The sequence below is a fragment of the Macaca fascicularis genome, chromosome 6, assembly GCF_037993035.2.
Source record: "Macaca fascicularis isolate 582-1 chromosome 6, T2T-MFA8v1.1".
NCBI classification, from domain to species: domain Eukaryota; kingdom Metazoa; phylum Chordata; class Mammalia; order Primates; family Cercopithecidae; genus Macaca; species Macaca fascicularis.
Window position 1 is genome coordinate 84093273 of NC_088380.1, and position 16837 is coordinate 84110109.

At 44.0% G+C, this 16837-nt stretch overlaps 1 protein-coding gene across 6 annotated transcripts in view; it reads right to left on the bottom strand.

Moving 5' to 3' along the window:
* Positions 1 to 262: 262 nt before the first annotated feature.
* SERINC5 (serine incorporator 5) overlaps positions 263 to 16837 on the bottom strand; it is a 121416-nt gene continuing 104841 nt past the window's right edge. For all 6 annotated transcript variants that reach the window (XM_073993684.1, XM_015451395.3, XM_065546409.1 and 3 more), the window contains 4 exons: positions 12330 to 12396; positions 8644 to 8683; positions 7487 to 7631; positions 263 to 5210 (listed from right to left, as the gene is read on the bottom strand). In XM_073993684.1, coding sequence (XP_073849785.1) covers positions 5063 to 5210; positions 7487 to 7631; positions 8644 to 8683; positions 12330 to 12396 — 400 coding nt within the window. In that variant the 3' untranslated portion in view covers positions 263 to 5062. The remainder of the gene's footprint in view (positions 5211 to 7486; positions 7632 to 8643; positions 8684 to 12329; positions 12397 to 16837) is intronic.

Sequence of the window (16837 nt, forward strand, 5' to 3'; positions counted from 1 at the left end):
TAAATGTTCTCAGCACAAAAACATGAGGTAATACATATGCTAATTAGCATGATTTGGTTATTCCTGAATATATACATATTTCAAAACATCATGTTGCACACCACAGATATGTATCTTTTATTTGTCAATTAAGGGATCAGCATATACTCCATGAAACTGAAGAGAGAGCTCATTAACATCTGAAGGCAACATGTCTGCGAAACAACTAACTTGAGTACTTTAATTATATATGTATCTAGCAGAAGAGAAAAAAACAACATAGTTTTAATTTCAAATTTTATTAAAGTACAGAGTTAACAAGTTTTGAGTTTTTTACATAGGAAAAGCCTAGTCAATTCAGATGCTGTATAGAAAAATTAACACTAAAAAACAAATAGAAGTCCATGACTAAAGGGGGAAAACAACGTTTAAAAGTTACCAAAATTCTAATCATATCAGAGACAATTATAAATTTCAAACAGTAGATTTACCAGACATACTGCATTTTCAAATTCTAACGTAGCAAAACGTAACCACATAATTTGGCTACAGCTAATTGTTTCAGAAAAGTTTAAAAAATTAGCAAAGTTATATCTATAAAACTTTTGTAGTTTTCTTTTTGCAAAGTAAAAAAGGCTTAAATCTTTAATAAAGGAAAACAAAACAATCCTCTTAAATTTCTTATAAATAGCTCTCGAGACATATATTACGCATCTGCTGTAATCTTTCTTTACCTGAGAGAATGTCCCAGGATCCTTTATCCCAAAGGATTACCTTAAAGAGTTCTTCCATAATTTTGCTCATGTGAATATGATTAAACTCCTATAGAAGTGGGTTGGGACATATGCATTCTTAATCTGCCCTTCCCCATTTGTTTCTTTCTGAAAGGATTTTGCTTAAGGAAAAAAAAAAGCTCTTTGGTAAAGGCCAAATATTTCAACCTTTCAAAATGACTGCCTCTGTGAAAGATTTGTTGAGGAAGAAAAAAAAAAGAGAGAGAGAGAGAAAGGTCTAAACATCTGTGTGGACAGCTCTCCAGTCCTGTGAAGTCAAAGGCCCAACATTACAGAGCACACCTCTGTCTGAAATGCAAAACTAAGTTAACTAGCAAGTTACAGAAAATAGCCTTCAGAAAATTCCGCAGGCCAAGTGGCTCCTGCATTGTCCCTGAAGAAGGAGGGCCCATGTTCTTTCTGGGTGTGTAAGGTCTTACTAAGTTCAAGGTTTGTCCCTTCTTAGTTGTAGGTTGGGTCCTCTTTCACTTCCAAGAGGTATAGGATACTAGAGTACACCAAATGAGATACTATTTAGAAAGGCAATAAAGGGAGGGTAAAAGCCTAGGCAGCTTAAATACAGGCTCTGGAATTTCCTTCGCAGGAAGGTGAAGCACCAATGATGGCAAAAATTAAATAAATACGTCATCTTAAAAAGGCAGAGGGTAGGCTGCGTGCAGTGGTTTATGCCTGTAATCCCAGCACTTTGGGAAGCCAAGGCGGGCACATTGCTTGAGCTCAGGAGTTTTGAGACCAGCCTGGACAACCCCATCTCTACAAAAAAATAAAAACTGGCCAGGTGTGATGGTGCAAACCTGTGGTCTCAGCTACTTGGGAGGTGGTCCTTGAGCCCAGGAGGTCGAGCCTGCCATGAGTCAAGATCATGTCACTGCACTCCAGCCTGGGTGACAGAGTGAGCCCATCTCCAAAAAAAAAAAAAAAAAAGAAATAAAAAAATAAAAAAGGCCAAAGATGACAATTTTGGCACAGGGTGGGAAATTAACATTACACTGAAGTTATTCATAATGAAGGATCTTCTGAGGAATCAGAAATAAACAATGTTGTATGGAAACAGAACCCCAAAACCCCAATAACTCCACCTTCCCCACAGCCCACCCCCACTCTATCTCCCCTTCAGAGAGGCTCCAAATACCTCTGGCAAACAATTTCTTCAGACAAAATGAAGAAGCTTTTTGCCCAAGAAATTGGGGGCAAAAATAAAAGTAACCAATGAGTATTTAAAAAAAAGCTAGACCCAGGAAAGACGTGGTTGGGTTTCCGAAGGCTTATAATGGAAACAGCCTCTAGCCTCCAGTCAGGTAACATGTCTCGCTATGACACTCCCATAAAAACCCCCACCCCTCGCCACCCACTTAGTGTTTTTACTCATAAAAATGAGGGGAAAACTTTTCTACATCAGACAAATGACACAGAGGAGATATTCACATGCAGCTTTAAAAAATCCTCTTCATCTGTCATCCCTAAATGTGTCTGACCAGCAGCTTCTGGGAATATACTCTTTAAGTCATGTACAAAAAGGTATAGGAAGCAAATGTCTATTATTTTTAAAAGATATCAGTGAGTTAATCAAATGAACACCATTGTTAGAGCAAGTCAAAGCCATTGGCACAATGTTTCCAGTTTCTTAAATCACAATTGCACAAAACTATAGGTTCTTTAAATCCAGTAATGTTGACTCCTTGCCTGAGAATTGTATATCACAATTAATAACCATTAACATTAACTTTGCATTGATAGTCCCTCATCCTCAGATACATCCACATCTCTTTTGTTCATCCAGATACATGTGCTAACATTTTCAGCTGAGAATAAAATTCAGAGCAACTGTAACTCTCCCTCTTGCATTAGACCAACCAGCAGAAGGGAACAGGATGTCACAAACCAGACTCACGCATCTGGAAAACATGGGGTGGCTGGGCTGGCTCCAGAAGGAAGTGACGAGGGCCTTCCACCGGCCACACTCCCTTGCTTGGGCTTCCCTGAGCTGCTTTCTGCAGAGGAAAGGGCCAGCCACGGCCAGCCAAGGAATCCAAGGCCTTGTCAGCTTGACCTTGACTGAGCGTAAGGTCAGTTTCTCAAATCACACCAGCTGGCAGCCAGACCCAGTCAAGAAGACAAAGTAAAGGCTCTGCTAGACCTCAGCAGGAGGAAAACAATGAAACTAGTCACAATACTGCCCGGGCCCCTGATCTGCTTCTCCTCAGGGTGTTTCCTAAAGACAACCTCCAAGGCCTTAGGCCACTGCAACACAGCTACTGTGGATGACACGCAGCCCCACTCCCTGAGCCCATTCTTGGCCCAGGGAGCTCCTGTACCCTAACTGGTTCCTTGGGGAACCAGTTAGCCTTTCATTTTGCGACTCCGGATCAATCTTTGAACTGCTAAGTACAGAGCTCCTGCCCTACAAAACGAAATTTAATGGACTTTACAAAACAAGGCTCTCTTAACCACACACACAGATGGAGTGCCTTTTGAAACTGAATCTCAAACACTCTTAAGTAGGGAAAGTTCTAAAGGAATTCATCCCCTGTAATTTGTTTCCCCATGGGTTTTCTTGGGAGAAGGCAAAGGAATGAATAGAAAGAATTTTACTAATTTCACCCACCAGCATTTTGGCACACGGAAGCTCAGCTTAGGTGGCACTCAATTCTGCCCAACTCATACAGTAGAGCACAGAAAAAAATGACTAGGCTGAGCCTTTTATTCTTAGATCCTCACTTCCAGAGAGCGCGAGAAGATTCTTTTCATCCCGAATGAAATTCTAACAGGAGTTTCCAGCAAGTAAACCTTTTCCCTGCCTGAGAACATCAATGCTAAAAATAGGCATCATCTTAGGTAGCTGCCAAAAGTCACGTTTCTGTATTACTTTGCAAGTATGGATTTTGGAAATTCCTGTGGAGTGTGATCTTGGCTCACTGCAACCTCCGCCTCCCAGGTTCAAGTGATTCCCATGCCTCAGCCTCCAAGTAGCTGGGATTACAGGCACACGCTACCATGCCCGGCTAATTTTTCTCTTTTTAGTAGAGATGAGGTTTCACTGTGTTAGCCAGGCTGGTCTTGAACTCCCGACCTCAAGCGATCCACCTGCCTCTGCCCACCTCTCTTTAAGTATATTCGGCCACTCCCACATGTTGCCTAACAGGCTTCCTCTGGTCAGTGTGTCTGAGATCCTCACCTCAGAAATTCTCACGTTAGCGAATCTACTCCAAGGATGCCAGAATGAACCTGAACGGTATGGTCACATTACAGATCCAGAACACAAAACGTCTTCTGCTTTTACAGTTTCAAAGGCCTCAAGGTGGAGAAGAAACTGAGGGGCTGGCCTCAACACCTGAAAGAGCAGTGCATGCAGCGGGCTTCAACACGAAGCAGCTTTTCAGTTAAGGACCTAAAAGTATTATCATTATTAACAGCACAAACAAGTAAGAATGATAGCCCTCTGTTGCTTAGGCAAAGAAAACAACATGAATCTTGTTCTATAATCGTGTGAATAACACCATAAATAAGCGCCGTACTTATTGCGGTAACTTGGATCAGGTAGTGATAATATGGTGGAGAACCACGCGGGGGGTGACCAGGCAAATTGTGCTTTTTCACATTATTACAAAGACGTGGGACCCAGAAAAGATGAGACCTCGGGGAAGGGTGCAGGCAGAGAGTGAAGTCTGTGATTCCCAGCATCACAACCTCAAAAGGAGATGTTTAGGGGCCATGAGGAGGGAGCACTGAGGGTACAGTTGAAAAGCAGGTGCCACCTCTTGCACCCTATAAATACCAGGGGCCCTGCAGGCTGAGTCCTGTCCTCAAAGCCGCCTGGGGACAAGGCTCTAAGAGGCGGAAGTGAGTGAGAGGGGTCTGGATTCTGTTAGGGGCTGGGGACTCAAGATTTTGGCATATTTTCTATTCCAAGGATGAGAACGACTGGCCACACAAGGTATTTCACAGGTATCCCTGTGAAAAGATGCTGTCTCCCAAATTCTGTTTTGGCAAAAACATGCAGAAGGAAGTCAACATAACCAGTATCCAGTTTCTAGGGGTAAGATATTTCAACCGTGATCAGTTTGGTTGAAAATTTCAATTCCTTTGGGACAAACTGGTAGTTTCTTTTTGAATTTCAAAAGTAAAAAGTTAATCAGGAGATTTTTTTTTTTTTTTTTTTTTTCCTCACAGCCTTTTCAGACCCACTCAGGCACAGGGCACCAGTCCCTGCTTAACCCCCGGGGACACTGTTCAAAAGATGGCACTTTCCAGGCTGTAGGCCCACAAAGCCCAGGGGACCGCTGATATCGTCACACAGAGAACTCCCGGGTAGGGCAGCAGAGGGGAGCGACAAGCGTACACAGGTACAACAGCACGCATATCCAGCAGGAGGCCATCTTGACCCAGAAGATGGACCAGCTCCCGCTGAAGAAGCTCTCGATGTTGGCACTTTCGTAACTGTGGAAACAAGAGACCCAGCCGCGGTCAAAGCAGGAACATACTGAGATACAATTCGCTAATTCACATTCCATTTGTAATGTACAACTCAACGGCTTTTAATGCATTCATACACAGACTTGTGCTACCATCAACACAACCCGTTTCCAAACATTCTCATCACCCCCAAAAGAAACCACGCACCTCTTAGGTGCTCTCCCCTTCCCCATGGCCCCCCGGCCCATCCCCGGCATTCACCAATCTACTTTCTGTCTCTATGGATTTGCCTATTCCAGACAGTTGATATAAAAGGAATCACATGGCCTCTTGTGTGTGGTTTTTTTGCCTCACGTACCATTTCCAAGTCTCAGCCATGTGGTAGCATGTGTCAGTCCTTCATTCCTTTTTATTGCTAACTAGTGTCTTATTGTATGGATACAGCACATCTTGTTCTACGCAGTCACCAGGTGATGGTCATTTGGGATGTTTCCCCTTTTTGACTATTATAATTGATGCTGGTATGAACATCCCTGTGTAAGTTTTGTGGACCTAGTTTTCTTTTTGTCTTCGGTACACGCTCAGGAGTGGAAGAGCTGGATTACATTGTAACTCAATGTTTAATTGTTTAAGGAGCTGCCAAACTCTTTTCCAAAGTAGATTTCACATTCAAACCAGCAATGTAAGAGGTTTCCAATTTCTCCACTTCCTCAACATTTGTTATTATCTGCCTTTTTAATTATAGCTTTCTCCATCTTTTCTTAAGCTTCCCAAGCCAAAAATTTCCAGCAGTTCCCACAGCATCATTGGGAAGCATTAAAGCTCCCTTCTCCTCTCCTCCTTCAGGAAGAATCTCTCCACTCACTGTGCTTGAAACCACCACTCCCACCACCCCTACCCCAATTCCCTTTGCTCATTTTATTTTTCTCCCCAATAGTCATCACCATCTAACACACCATATTTGACTTGGATCATAGTCTGTCTCTCCCGCTAGACTATAAACCCTGCCTCCTAGAACCGCGTGGCACATAGGAGCCACTTGCACATCTGTTGAATGAATGATAAAAAGAAGTACAACAAGCCTACATGTCTAAGCTTAACTTAGCAGTCAAACAAATTATGATACAACCGAAGCTGTGGACCTGCAGAAAAAGTATGAACCTCTGTATAGTGACAGGGAAGGTCAGGTCAATCATGTACTGCCAAGTTAAAAAAAAAAAAAAGCCTCCAGGGGGAAACATGTACAATAACATTTACATTAAAAAAAAAAAAATTAGCCAGGTGCGGTGGCTCATGCCTGTAATCTCAGCACTTTGGGAGGCCGAGGCGGGTGGATCACAAAGTCAAGACCAGCCTGGCCAATATGGTGAAATCCCATCTCTACTAAAAAAAAAAAAAAAAAAAAAAAAATTAGCCAGCGTGGTAGCAGTGCCTGTAGTCCCAGCTACTAGAAAGGCTGAGGCAGGAGAATCACTTGAACCCAGGGGCGGAGGTTGCAGTGAGCTGAGATTGCGCCACTGCACTCCCGTCTGGGCGACAGAGCAAGACTCCATCTAAAAAAAAAAAAAAAAAATTACGTAGGTTTATAAATGCACAGAAAAGGAATACACATCCTAGCAGTGGTTATCTGTGTGGGGGGAGTAGAGGTGGGTGGGGGTACCACATTGTTACTTTTCATAATTACACATTTAGTTTGTATTTTAAAAAAAGATGTTTCCAACTTTTGTGATGAAAATGAAGAAAAATGGGGAAGAACATATACAAAATTTGAAGTAGAAAAAAAGGGATATTTTCTCTTTCTGAAAGGCAGATGAATGCTTAGGAATTCCCATTTTTCCTCCATTACCATGTTTTCCAGACTGTCCATATAGAGCTAACCTTCCATTTTCTTAAAGTTGCCATAGCATCACCAGTTTCCAGGGTTAAAACATACCCGTCCACTGTTAAAACTCGGAACTCGCTTATAATCCCAGCACTTTGGGAGGCCAAGGCAGGTGGATCACTTGAGGTCAGGAGTTCAAGACCAGCCTGGCCAACACGGCGAAACCCCGTCTCTACTAAAAATACAAAAATTGGCTAGGCATGGTGGCGTGTGCATGTAATCCCAGCTACTCGGGACGCTGAAGCACGAGAATCGCTTGAACCCGGGAGGCAGAGGTTGCAGTGAGCCAGGATTGTGCCACTGCACTCCACCTGGGCAACGGAGTGAGACTCCTTCACAAACAAACAAACATGAACAGCACTTAACTCTTAACTTTAAGACTTCACTTCAAAAATACCCAAGCAAATGGGCCACTCACTTGAACCAGTTGGTGACGGTCATCATCACATACAGGGAAGCCAGGAAGAACACGAAGTGGAAGTAGGAGTAGATGTAGACGGTGCCTTTCTTCTCGTCATAAATGACCCGGGGTCCCTCCTTCCCCTGCTGCTGCTCTTCAGTGTCTGTGAAGCACAAAGGGAGCCCAGGCTCAGTGAGTGAATGTGTGTGTTTACCATCCAGCAAAGCCACACTTGCTAATTCTACAGGGCTGTCAGTAGAAAAGATGCCAGAAAGCCATCTGTACCCTCTGGCAACTTCAATCTGTGCCCTAAGCACAAAACCCCCACCCCACCCTAGCAACTCCCATAATAGGAAGAGTTACCTAATGCCACATTTGTTTTTATTTATTTATTTTTTGAGATGGAGTTTTGCTCTTTTTGCCCAGGCTGGAGTACAGTGGTGCGATCATGGGTCACTGCAACCTCCGCCTCCCAGGTTCAAGACATTCTCCTGTCTCAGCCTCCTGAGTAGCTGGGATTACAGGCGCACGCCACCAGGCCAGGCTAATTTTGTATTATTTTTTAGTAGAGACAGGGTTTCGCCATGTTGGCCAGGCTGGTCTCAAACTCCTGACCTCAGGTGATCCACCTGCCTCAGCCTCCCAAAGTGCTGGGATTATAGGCATAAGCCATTGCGCCTGGTCTGCCACATTTATTTTAACAGAAAGAGAACCCTTAAAAACCCCTAAAGACGTAAAACTTACTATAAGCTTTGCAGAAACTGAGAGAGAGTAAAACAAGAGTTAGTTCTTAAGCCCTTGGAATCCTCCAATCCAAGAAGGAAAGTAAGGTGAAGGAATGAAATGGCCCCAAAATAAGGTATCAGGACCTCTTGGTATTTTCCAAATCATTCCTTTTTTTAAAATGTGCTTTCTGATTCTCTAAATCTCACTGTATAATTTAACTTACATATAAACCAAAATTTGGACTGATTCTCCCTACCAGAATAACAACACAAACTAAACTCAGCTATCCTTCAGGAAGAATGTGAAAAGTATATAAGCAGTCAATCAGCTTTAGAATAAATTTCCCCTTACTATTCAAGTTATTTGTGTCTGAAACCCAAATGACAACAGATTAGAGCTATAGGACTACAGTGTCACACAGATGAAAAGAATAAAAGTACTCTGCTTACCCTCTCCACCAGGACTGAAGCAAAAACAACAGCGGGCTATCTGTGAAAGCAAAAGCAACAGTCAGGCGGCTTGTGTTCTATTTCTAGTCCACCTCAGTAAGGCAGCAGTAACCCTTATTTGAACAACCTCCCAGGCCCTGAATTGCATGTATCCCTTCAAAAGATGTGGACTGTTCTTTCCCAGGTGTGCTGGGCATTGGTGACAGGAAACACCATGGAGGGAGATGTGCCAGAGATCCTCATCCATGGACTTGATGCTTTTTCCTGCTACCATGAATGCTGGCAGCAGAGCCTTGAGACAGCAGCTCCTTTACCCTTCTTGGGTAACCGCCACGGAATGGCTGATCACGGCAAGGGTAAAGGCTGTGCCATCATGGCCCCTGGGGTTAGGGAGGCTTTGTCCAGCTGCACTGTCCTTCAACTTCACCCTCTGCCCAATTTTGCCTCCTTCCCCTTCTCCCTCCACATGTGCTGATTTTTAATAAATATCCCACACAACAAACTGCCTCAGCCTCTGCTTCTGGAGAACTTAATGTGAAACCCAGTGAATGTGACAAGAGCCCCACTCCCCCGGCGTTCCCTTCTCGTGCTTTGCCTTCAATGCTATTTCATTAAATCCTCTTTGACCTTTGCATTGGGCTTATTATTATCCTGCGTACAGCTGAGGAAACTGGGGTCAGGCAGGTTAACTGGCCAAAGTCACCAAACTAGCTTAGTGTCAGAGCTGGGACAGACGAATGCAGGATGGGGATGCCAAGATCCATGATTCACAATAGGTAACGTGGTGTCTAGGAGCTTGGTGAAGCCAGTAGAATCTGAAATAATAAAGCGAAGGAATCTGGAAGCAGCCTACCCATGTTTCCTATCAAAATCAAGCTGTTGCATGGGCCGTGGACAGGGATGGAGGGAATGCTTGCCTTTGAGGCATCTCTGGTACCTTGTGAATTTTTTAAATCATTATTTCTTTTCTTTTTCTTTCTTTTTTTTTTTTTTTTTGAGATGGAGTTTCACTCTTATTGCCCAGGCTGGAGTGCAATGGCACGATCTTGGCTCACTGCAACCTCTGCCTCCCAGGTTCAAGCAATTCTCCTGCCTCAGCCTCCTGAGTTGCTGGGATTACAGACATGTGCCACCACACCTGGTTAATTTTGTATTTTTAGTAGAGACAGGGTTTCTCCATGTTGGTCAGCCTGGTCTCGAACTCCAGGCCTCAGGTGATCTGCCCGCCTCGGCCTCTGAAAGTGCTGGGATTACAGGCGTGAGCCACCGCGCCCAGCCATTATTTCTTACCTACTCAAAACAATAAACTTAATTTTTAAAAATCAGGTTATGTGTATTCCCAGCTATTTGGGAGGCTGAGGGAGGAAGACTGCTTAAGCCTATGAGTTTGAGGCTGCAGTAAGCTGTGATCCCACCACTGCACTCCAGCCTGGGTGACAGAGGCCCTGTCTCAAAAAAATAAAATAAAATAAAAAGAAAAGAAAAAAAGTACGTGATTTCAGAAAGACTCTGGTAAACACAGTATGAAGGCTACCTGGGAAGTGCAGTGCCCTTAGCACTTTGTGGCTGAAGATATTTCAACTACAAAGAACAGATGAGCCAAGGATGAGAATATGAGAGCTTGAGCCTTCATCTCATTTGCATATCAAGGCCAAGCCCTTGTTTCCCTGCTTGACAAGGAAACTTTTAACAGAGGTATTAGCCTTAACAGGAGCTTGGATTAAGTGGCATGGTCTAAAAACCACTAATTCATTCAGTGGGCCCAAGACATGGTATGCTGAGGTCTTAGTTCTTTTGAAGCTCAAGTTACTGTAAGAAACTATGAACTCTCACTTTCAAAGTTGTATCCTGTGAAATGTGATGCAGGAGAGCAAACCAACTTCCATCCTGCATGCTCTCCAGTTCAGAAGGAAACACTAGGACATTTTCCCTTGGACTGAGAAGAAAAACATCCTCTCTTCAATCTAACTTGGAGACTTGCTGTTCTTTGAGCTTGAACTCTGTACACAATAGGGACATTGAAACCATAATCATACAACCTCAGCAGGTGGTCACCTAGTCAATGGTGAGAACAAACACCTCTTCTACAGACCATTCTCTTCTGTATAATAGGCAGTAACCTATTCAAACTCAGCACAGTTTTCTCCTTTGGGCAACAGAAAGAGTTGGAGAATGATGCTGGCAGACTGACAACCCTTCATAATGGCTCACTATCTCCAGGTCAGGTGCAAGAGAGACCATCCCATCCCCAGACATCCAGCTGCAGAGTAAAGTGCCCATATCTGGACAGACACCAGGGCTTTTCCATCCATGGAAAGCTATTAGAACGCACGCGGTGGCCGGATGCCAGCTGCCCCCAGTCAGCAGGAAGAACTAGGGTTCAGCAGCTCAGCTCCTGGGCAGCAGTGGTCAAGAATACAGACTCTGGGGCCAGAGTACACGGTTTGCATTCTGGCAAATCAAAATCTGTGAGGCTTAAATGACTTCACTCTGCTGGTTTTCCCCTCTGTAAAATGGAGGTAACAGCACGTCACTGGGTTTTTATGAGGATTAAGTGAAATCACATAGGAAGAACTTAGAACAGTGCCTGGGACATAGCAAGTGCTGTAAGTCTTAGTCATGCTTGGAACCCCTGGTTCTTTTCATTCTTGGGTCACAGCTGAGTCTTTCCCTGGCTGCCTCCATCTGATTAGACCCTTCTGATGTTGGTAGAGGAGAGCCCCAGAAAGACCTTTGCACAATTAAGAAAGCAACGGACATTTTGTTGACTGATAGGCACCTGCTGAACACCTGGAGGCTCTGAATGTGCAGGCAACCAATGTATTGTTCCTAACACTCTACCTGACAAAACGCTCACCTGATGGAACTGACATAAGGTTCAACAGTGTCAACAGCGTTCAACAGCGTCAGGCAAAGCAGATACAGTTCCTTCCCTTTCCTCTCTCCTTCCTTCCAAACAGTTATTACATAATCTCACAGCCATGCTGTGTATGGAGGGCACAGACAAGTATGAAACAGGTGGATGGATCAGAAGTTAAAATAAAACCCACCCAGACCCCATTATGGCAAGGGAAGAGCGCAGGGTGCAGCCTGACAAGGTTACCCAAGCCTCTGTTTGGGGGCGAGTGGCAGGATGCCACCCAAAAGGCCAGCTTTCTTACAGAAAATCAAGAATGGACTGATTCATTTTAATCCCATAGCATACAAAGGAAAGCAGGAAAGCATTTATTTTTCCTTTTTCTTTTATTTTTTTGAGTCAAAGTTTCACTCTGTTGCCCACGCTGGAGTGCAGTGGTATGATCTTGGCTCACTGCAACCTCTGCCACCAGGGTTCAAGTGAATCTCGTGTCTCAGCCTCCCAAGTAGCTGGGACTATAGGTGTGTGCCACCACACCTGGCTAATTTTTGTATTTTTAGTAGAGATGGGGTTTCACCATGTTGGCCAGGCTAGTCTTGAACTCCTGACCTCAGGTGATCCACCCGCCTCAGCCTCCCAAAGTGCTGGGATTACAAGTGTGAGCCACCACATCCGGCCAGCATTCATTTTTCTATACAAAAATCTCTTTTTTCCCAAGCAGAAAAACAGGATCATGGAATGCAGATTGATAAAGACACAAACACAAAAGGTCCTCCTGAGAAATGGATCTTCTGAGATGAAGCAGAACAGGAAAAGGAAATGAACTTACTTCCAGTTCAGGAGCTGCATATCGCCCCTGCAGAGCGTCGGAACTCGATCTTGTTGTTGATGTCAAACTAAGAAACAAACAAAAGTCAGCTGGGCGTATTAACATGGAACGAAGGGGAAAGCCGGCTGGCCAGTACTCTGACGAGAGCCGTGGTGTAACCTACCGTTCAGGTGACTTAAATCAAAGCAATCTATTTTAATCTCTCCTTATTCCAAAATTGGCTGGCTGATTCTATAGTTGATATCATTTTACACGGATTGCATTAGATCATTTTATGCAAAGAAGTTTGTAGGTAGAGAAGTAAGATATCTTGGTTTTCAGTATTGCTTTTTGCCTCTCCTCCCTCAAATGTTAGAATAGTTTTCTAATTTCACTTTCTCTTTCCCTCCCTTTGACTAGTCTTGCTCAGAGGGAATCAAAAGCAACGAACCCAGAGATGGCAACAGAAAGCAAGGGAGTGAAAGCAAAAGTCGCAGTTATTTACTGTGATAGTCTATAGCAGAACAAGGCTTGCTGTTTGGAAATTTAACAGAGTAGCAGTCGATGTAATAAAAAATTCTGCCACTTCCCTGAGACCTAGAAAGGTAAAATGTTAGAAAATTTGCCTTGCAGGGGGCAAAATAATTTATTTTTTCTGAAAACAAAAACAGGCCAGAGGTAGTGGCTCATGCCTGTAACACGTTGAGAGGAAGGGGTGGGTAAGAGGATCCCTTGAGGCCAGGAGTTTGAGAAGAGCCTGGGCAACACAGCAAGACCTCGTCTCCACAAAACAAAAACACAGAACATTTTAAGCAAATAGAAATATATACCATACTTAGCGTTCCAGCTAACTTTAGAGATTGATTTAGCAAATATTTACTGAAGGCCCACTACGTGTTAGGCCCGATTCTAAGCACTGGGGACTCACTGACACAGGCAACAATCTTGCCATCAGGTAGCTTCTGAGCTGGCCTGACATGGGCAGGGCGTGTTGGTACTCAAGAAGCTGGTCTGCTCATGGGAAGGTGGGACACACACTCATCTCAATCCAGCGAACCCCATGGAGCAACACTGTGCAATCTCATCCTCTTTCCCAAAGAGAGAAGAGATCAATGAGACAGAGATAAACAATAAAACGCTTTCCTCATACAGAAGCCACTGAGATCCAAGTTTGCTGCTTCTTTTGTGATCCGCTCAAGCACAACAGCATCATTTTCATTTCTGCTTTGAAACGACGGATGCTAATCCAGACCCACGCCACTCCACCTCCTGTGTGCCTGGTCAGACAAAGACAGAAACATCTCCCGGTGACTGCGCACCCAAGGAACACAACACCTGATCCGACATTTAAGAGTGGCCTGGCTGGCAAAATTGACAAATGGGATCTAATTAAACTAAAGAGCTTCTGCACAGCAAAAGAAACTACCATCAGAGTGAACAGGCAACCTACAGAATGGGAGAAAATTTTTGCAATCTATCCATCTGACAAAGGGCCAATATCCAGAATCTACAAAGAATTTAAACAAATTCATAAGAAAAAAAAATCAAACAACCCCATCAAAAAGTGGGCAAAGAATACGAACAGACACTTCTCAAAAGAAGACATTCATACAGCCAACAGACACATGAAAAAATGCTCATCATCACTGGCCATCAGAGAAATGCAAATCAAAACCACAATAAGATACCATCTCACACCAGTTAGAATGGCGATCATCAAAAACTCAGGAAACAACAGGTGCTGGAGAGGATGTGGAGAAATAGGAACACTTTTACACTGTTGGTGGGACTGTAAACTCGTTCAACCATTGTGGAAGACAGTGGAGATTCCTCAAGGATCTAGAACTAGAAATACCATTTGACCCAGCCATCCCATTACTGGATATATACCCAAAGGATTATAAATCATGCTGCTATAAAGACACACGCACGTGTATGTTTACTGCAGCACTATTCACAATAGCAAAGACTTGGAACCAACCCAAATGTCCATCAATGATAGACTGGATTAAGAAAATGTGGCACATATACACCATGGAATACTATGCAGCCATAAAAAGGGATGAGTTCATGTCTTTTGTAGGGACACGGATGAAGCTAGAAACCATCATTCTGAGCAAACTATTGCAAGGACAGAAAACCAAACACCGCATGTTCTCACTCGTAGGTGGAAACTGAACAATGAAAACACTTGGACACAGGGTGGGAGTGGGGAACATCACACACTGGGGCCTGTCGGGGGGTGGGGGGAGGGGGGAGGGATAGCATTAGGAGATATACCTAATGTAAACGACGAGTTAATGGGTACAGCACACCAACATGGCACATGTATATATATGTAACAAACCTGCACGTTGTGCTCATGTACCCTAGAACTTAAATTTAAAAAAAAAAAAAAAAAAAAAAAGAGTGGCCCGGCTGGGTGTGGTGGCTCACACCTGTAATCTCAGTACTTTGGGAGGCTATGGCAGGCAGATCGCTTGAGCCCAGCAGTGCGAGACCAGCTTGGACAACATGGCAAAACCTTGTCTCTACAAAATATACAAAAATTAGCCAGGTGTGGTGGCACATGCCTGCGGTCCTAGCTACTGGTGAGGCTGAAGCAGGAGACTAGATTGAGCCTGGGAGGTTGCAGCGAGCATGATCACACCGGTGCACTTCAGCCTGAGTGACAGAGGTACTCTGCCTCAAAAAAAAAAAAAAAAGAGTGGCACATATTCTGCGCATACAAGTTTTGATTTAGTACAGTGTATAGTTTCCAGAGGGGAAAATACAAGTTTTTAATTTTAAGAAGAGATCAGTATCATAAATTTTCATTTGAAAGGTAACATTCATTGTTTACGAGGCTCAGAATAGGCCAGGTGCAGTGTGGTTCACACCTGTAATCCCAGCACTTTGGGAGGCTGAGGTGGGTGGATCCTTTGAGGTCAGGAGTTCCAGACCTGGCCAACATGAAACCCCGTCTTTCCTAAAAATACAAAATTAGCCAAGTGTGGTGGCCGGCAGCTGTAATCCCAGCTACTCAGGAGGGTGAGGCAGGAAAATCGCTTGACACTGAGGAGGCAGAGGTTGCAGTGAGCTGAGATCACGCTACCGTACTCTAGCCTGGGTGAGAAAGTGAGAGTCTATCTCAAAAAGAAAAAGCCTCAAGAGTAAATATTCTACTCTATAAATTCTTTGGATTAACATAATTTCCAGAAAACAAAGCTCTTTATTTGGGCTCCTTTGCCACTTCACCATCAAAGAGGCCTAACATGGGGACGGTTTTTTTACTTCTAAAAAGAACTACACTCAGAGCATCACTAATGCCATGTGACTTCTACAGGTAGATGTTACCCTACATTAAGATCTATATTCAGTTGCCAGGCATGGTGGCTCACATCCGTAATCCCAACACTTTGGGAGGCTGAGGCGGGCGGATCACCTGAGGTCAGGAATTCGAGACCAGCCTGGCCAACATGGTGAAACTTGTCTCTACTAAAAATGTAAAAATTAGCCAGGCATGGTGGGGGGCACCTGTAATCCCAGCTACTCGAGAAGCTGAGGCAGGATAATCGCTTGAACCGGGAGGTGGATGTTGCAGGAAAAAAAAAAAGATCTTTATTCAGTTGTAGCCTTTCTCCATACAACACTCTTCTTGGAATTATCAAGAAAAGGTTTTTTTTTTTTTTTTTATAAGCTCTTAAAGCCTAGTAAATTCTTATTATCTGCATTCAGGCTATTACAAAGACCACTGTTTGGCGAACACAGCTCAAATTGCTATAAAACAATTCCTGGGTTACCTCTCCTCTTCCTGGGCTAAGATAGGTGTGACTTTAATTCAGTATTTCCCGTGGGGATAGAGGGAGACTTACAGCATTGGGTTAAGACAATGCTTTATTGTACGGAGAATGTCTAACACACCACAGCGTGTTTACTGTCTCTGCCTGCTGCCACCTCACCCCAACCCAGCCAAAATGCCAGCAGTGCTCTGCAGTCATGGTGACAGCCAAAAAAAAAAAAAAAAAAAAATAGCCATGCCCTGTTTCCCTGCAGAACCACTACAGTGCTCAGAACCCCTTCACACTGGCAGAAGAATAGACAATGCAGGTGCCCCTCAACACTGGCACTGCAGATGCTTCTGAAGCTGGCCAAAGTCCACTAGACCACAGAAAATCTCTAAATAACATGTCCATACTTTCCTGGAGATCACACATTCTGCCTCCCTGACAAACGTACAGGGCAGTCCCTTGACAGATCCCATGACTATTCCCAGCCTTTGTGCAATGATAAAGATCAGTCATGATCCCCTGTGCTATAGAACCCAAAGGAGACCCGGGCTCTCTGTGAACCTGGGGCATGGGGTGGAGGATTTCTTTTTCTTTTTTTGGAGACAGAGTTTCGCTCTTGTTGCCCAGGCTGGAATGGGCTCGATCTCGGCTCACTGCAACCTCTGTCTTCCGGGTTCAAACGATTCTCCTGTCTCAGCCTCCCAAGTAGCTGGGGTTACAGGCATGCACCACCATGCCCGGCTAATTTTGTATTTTTAG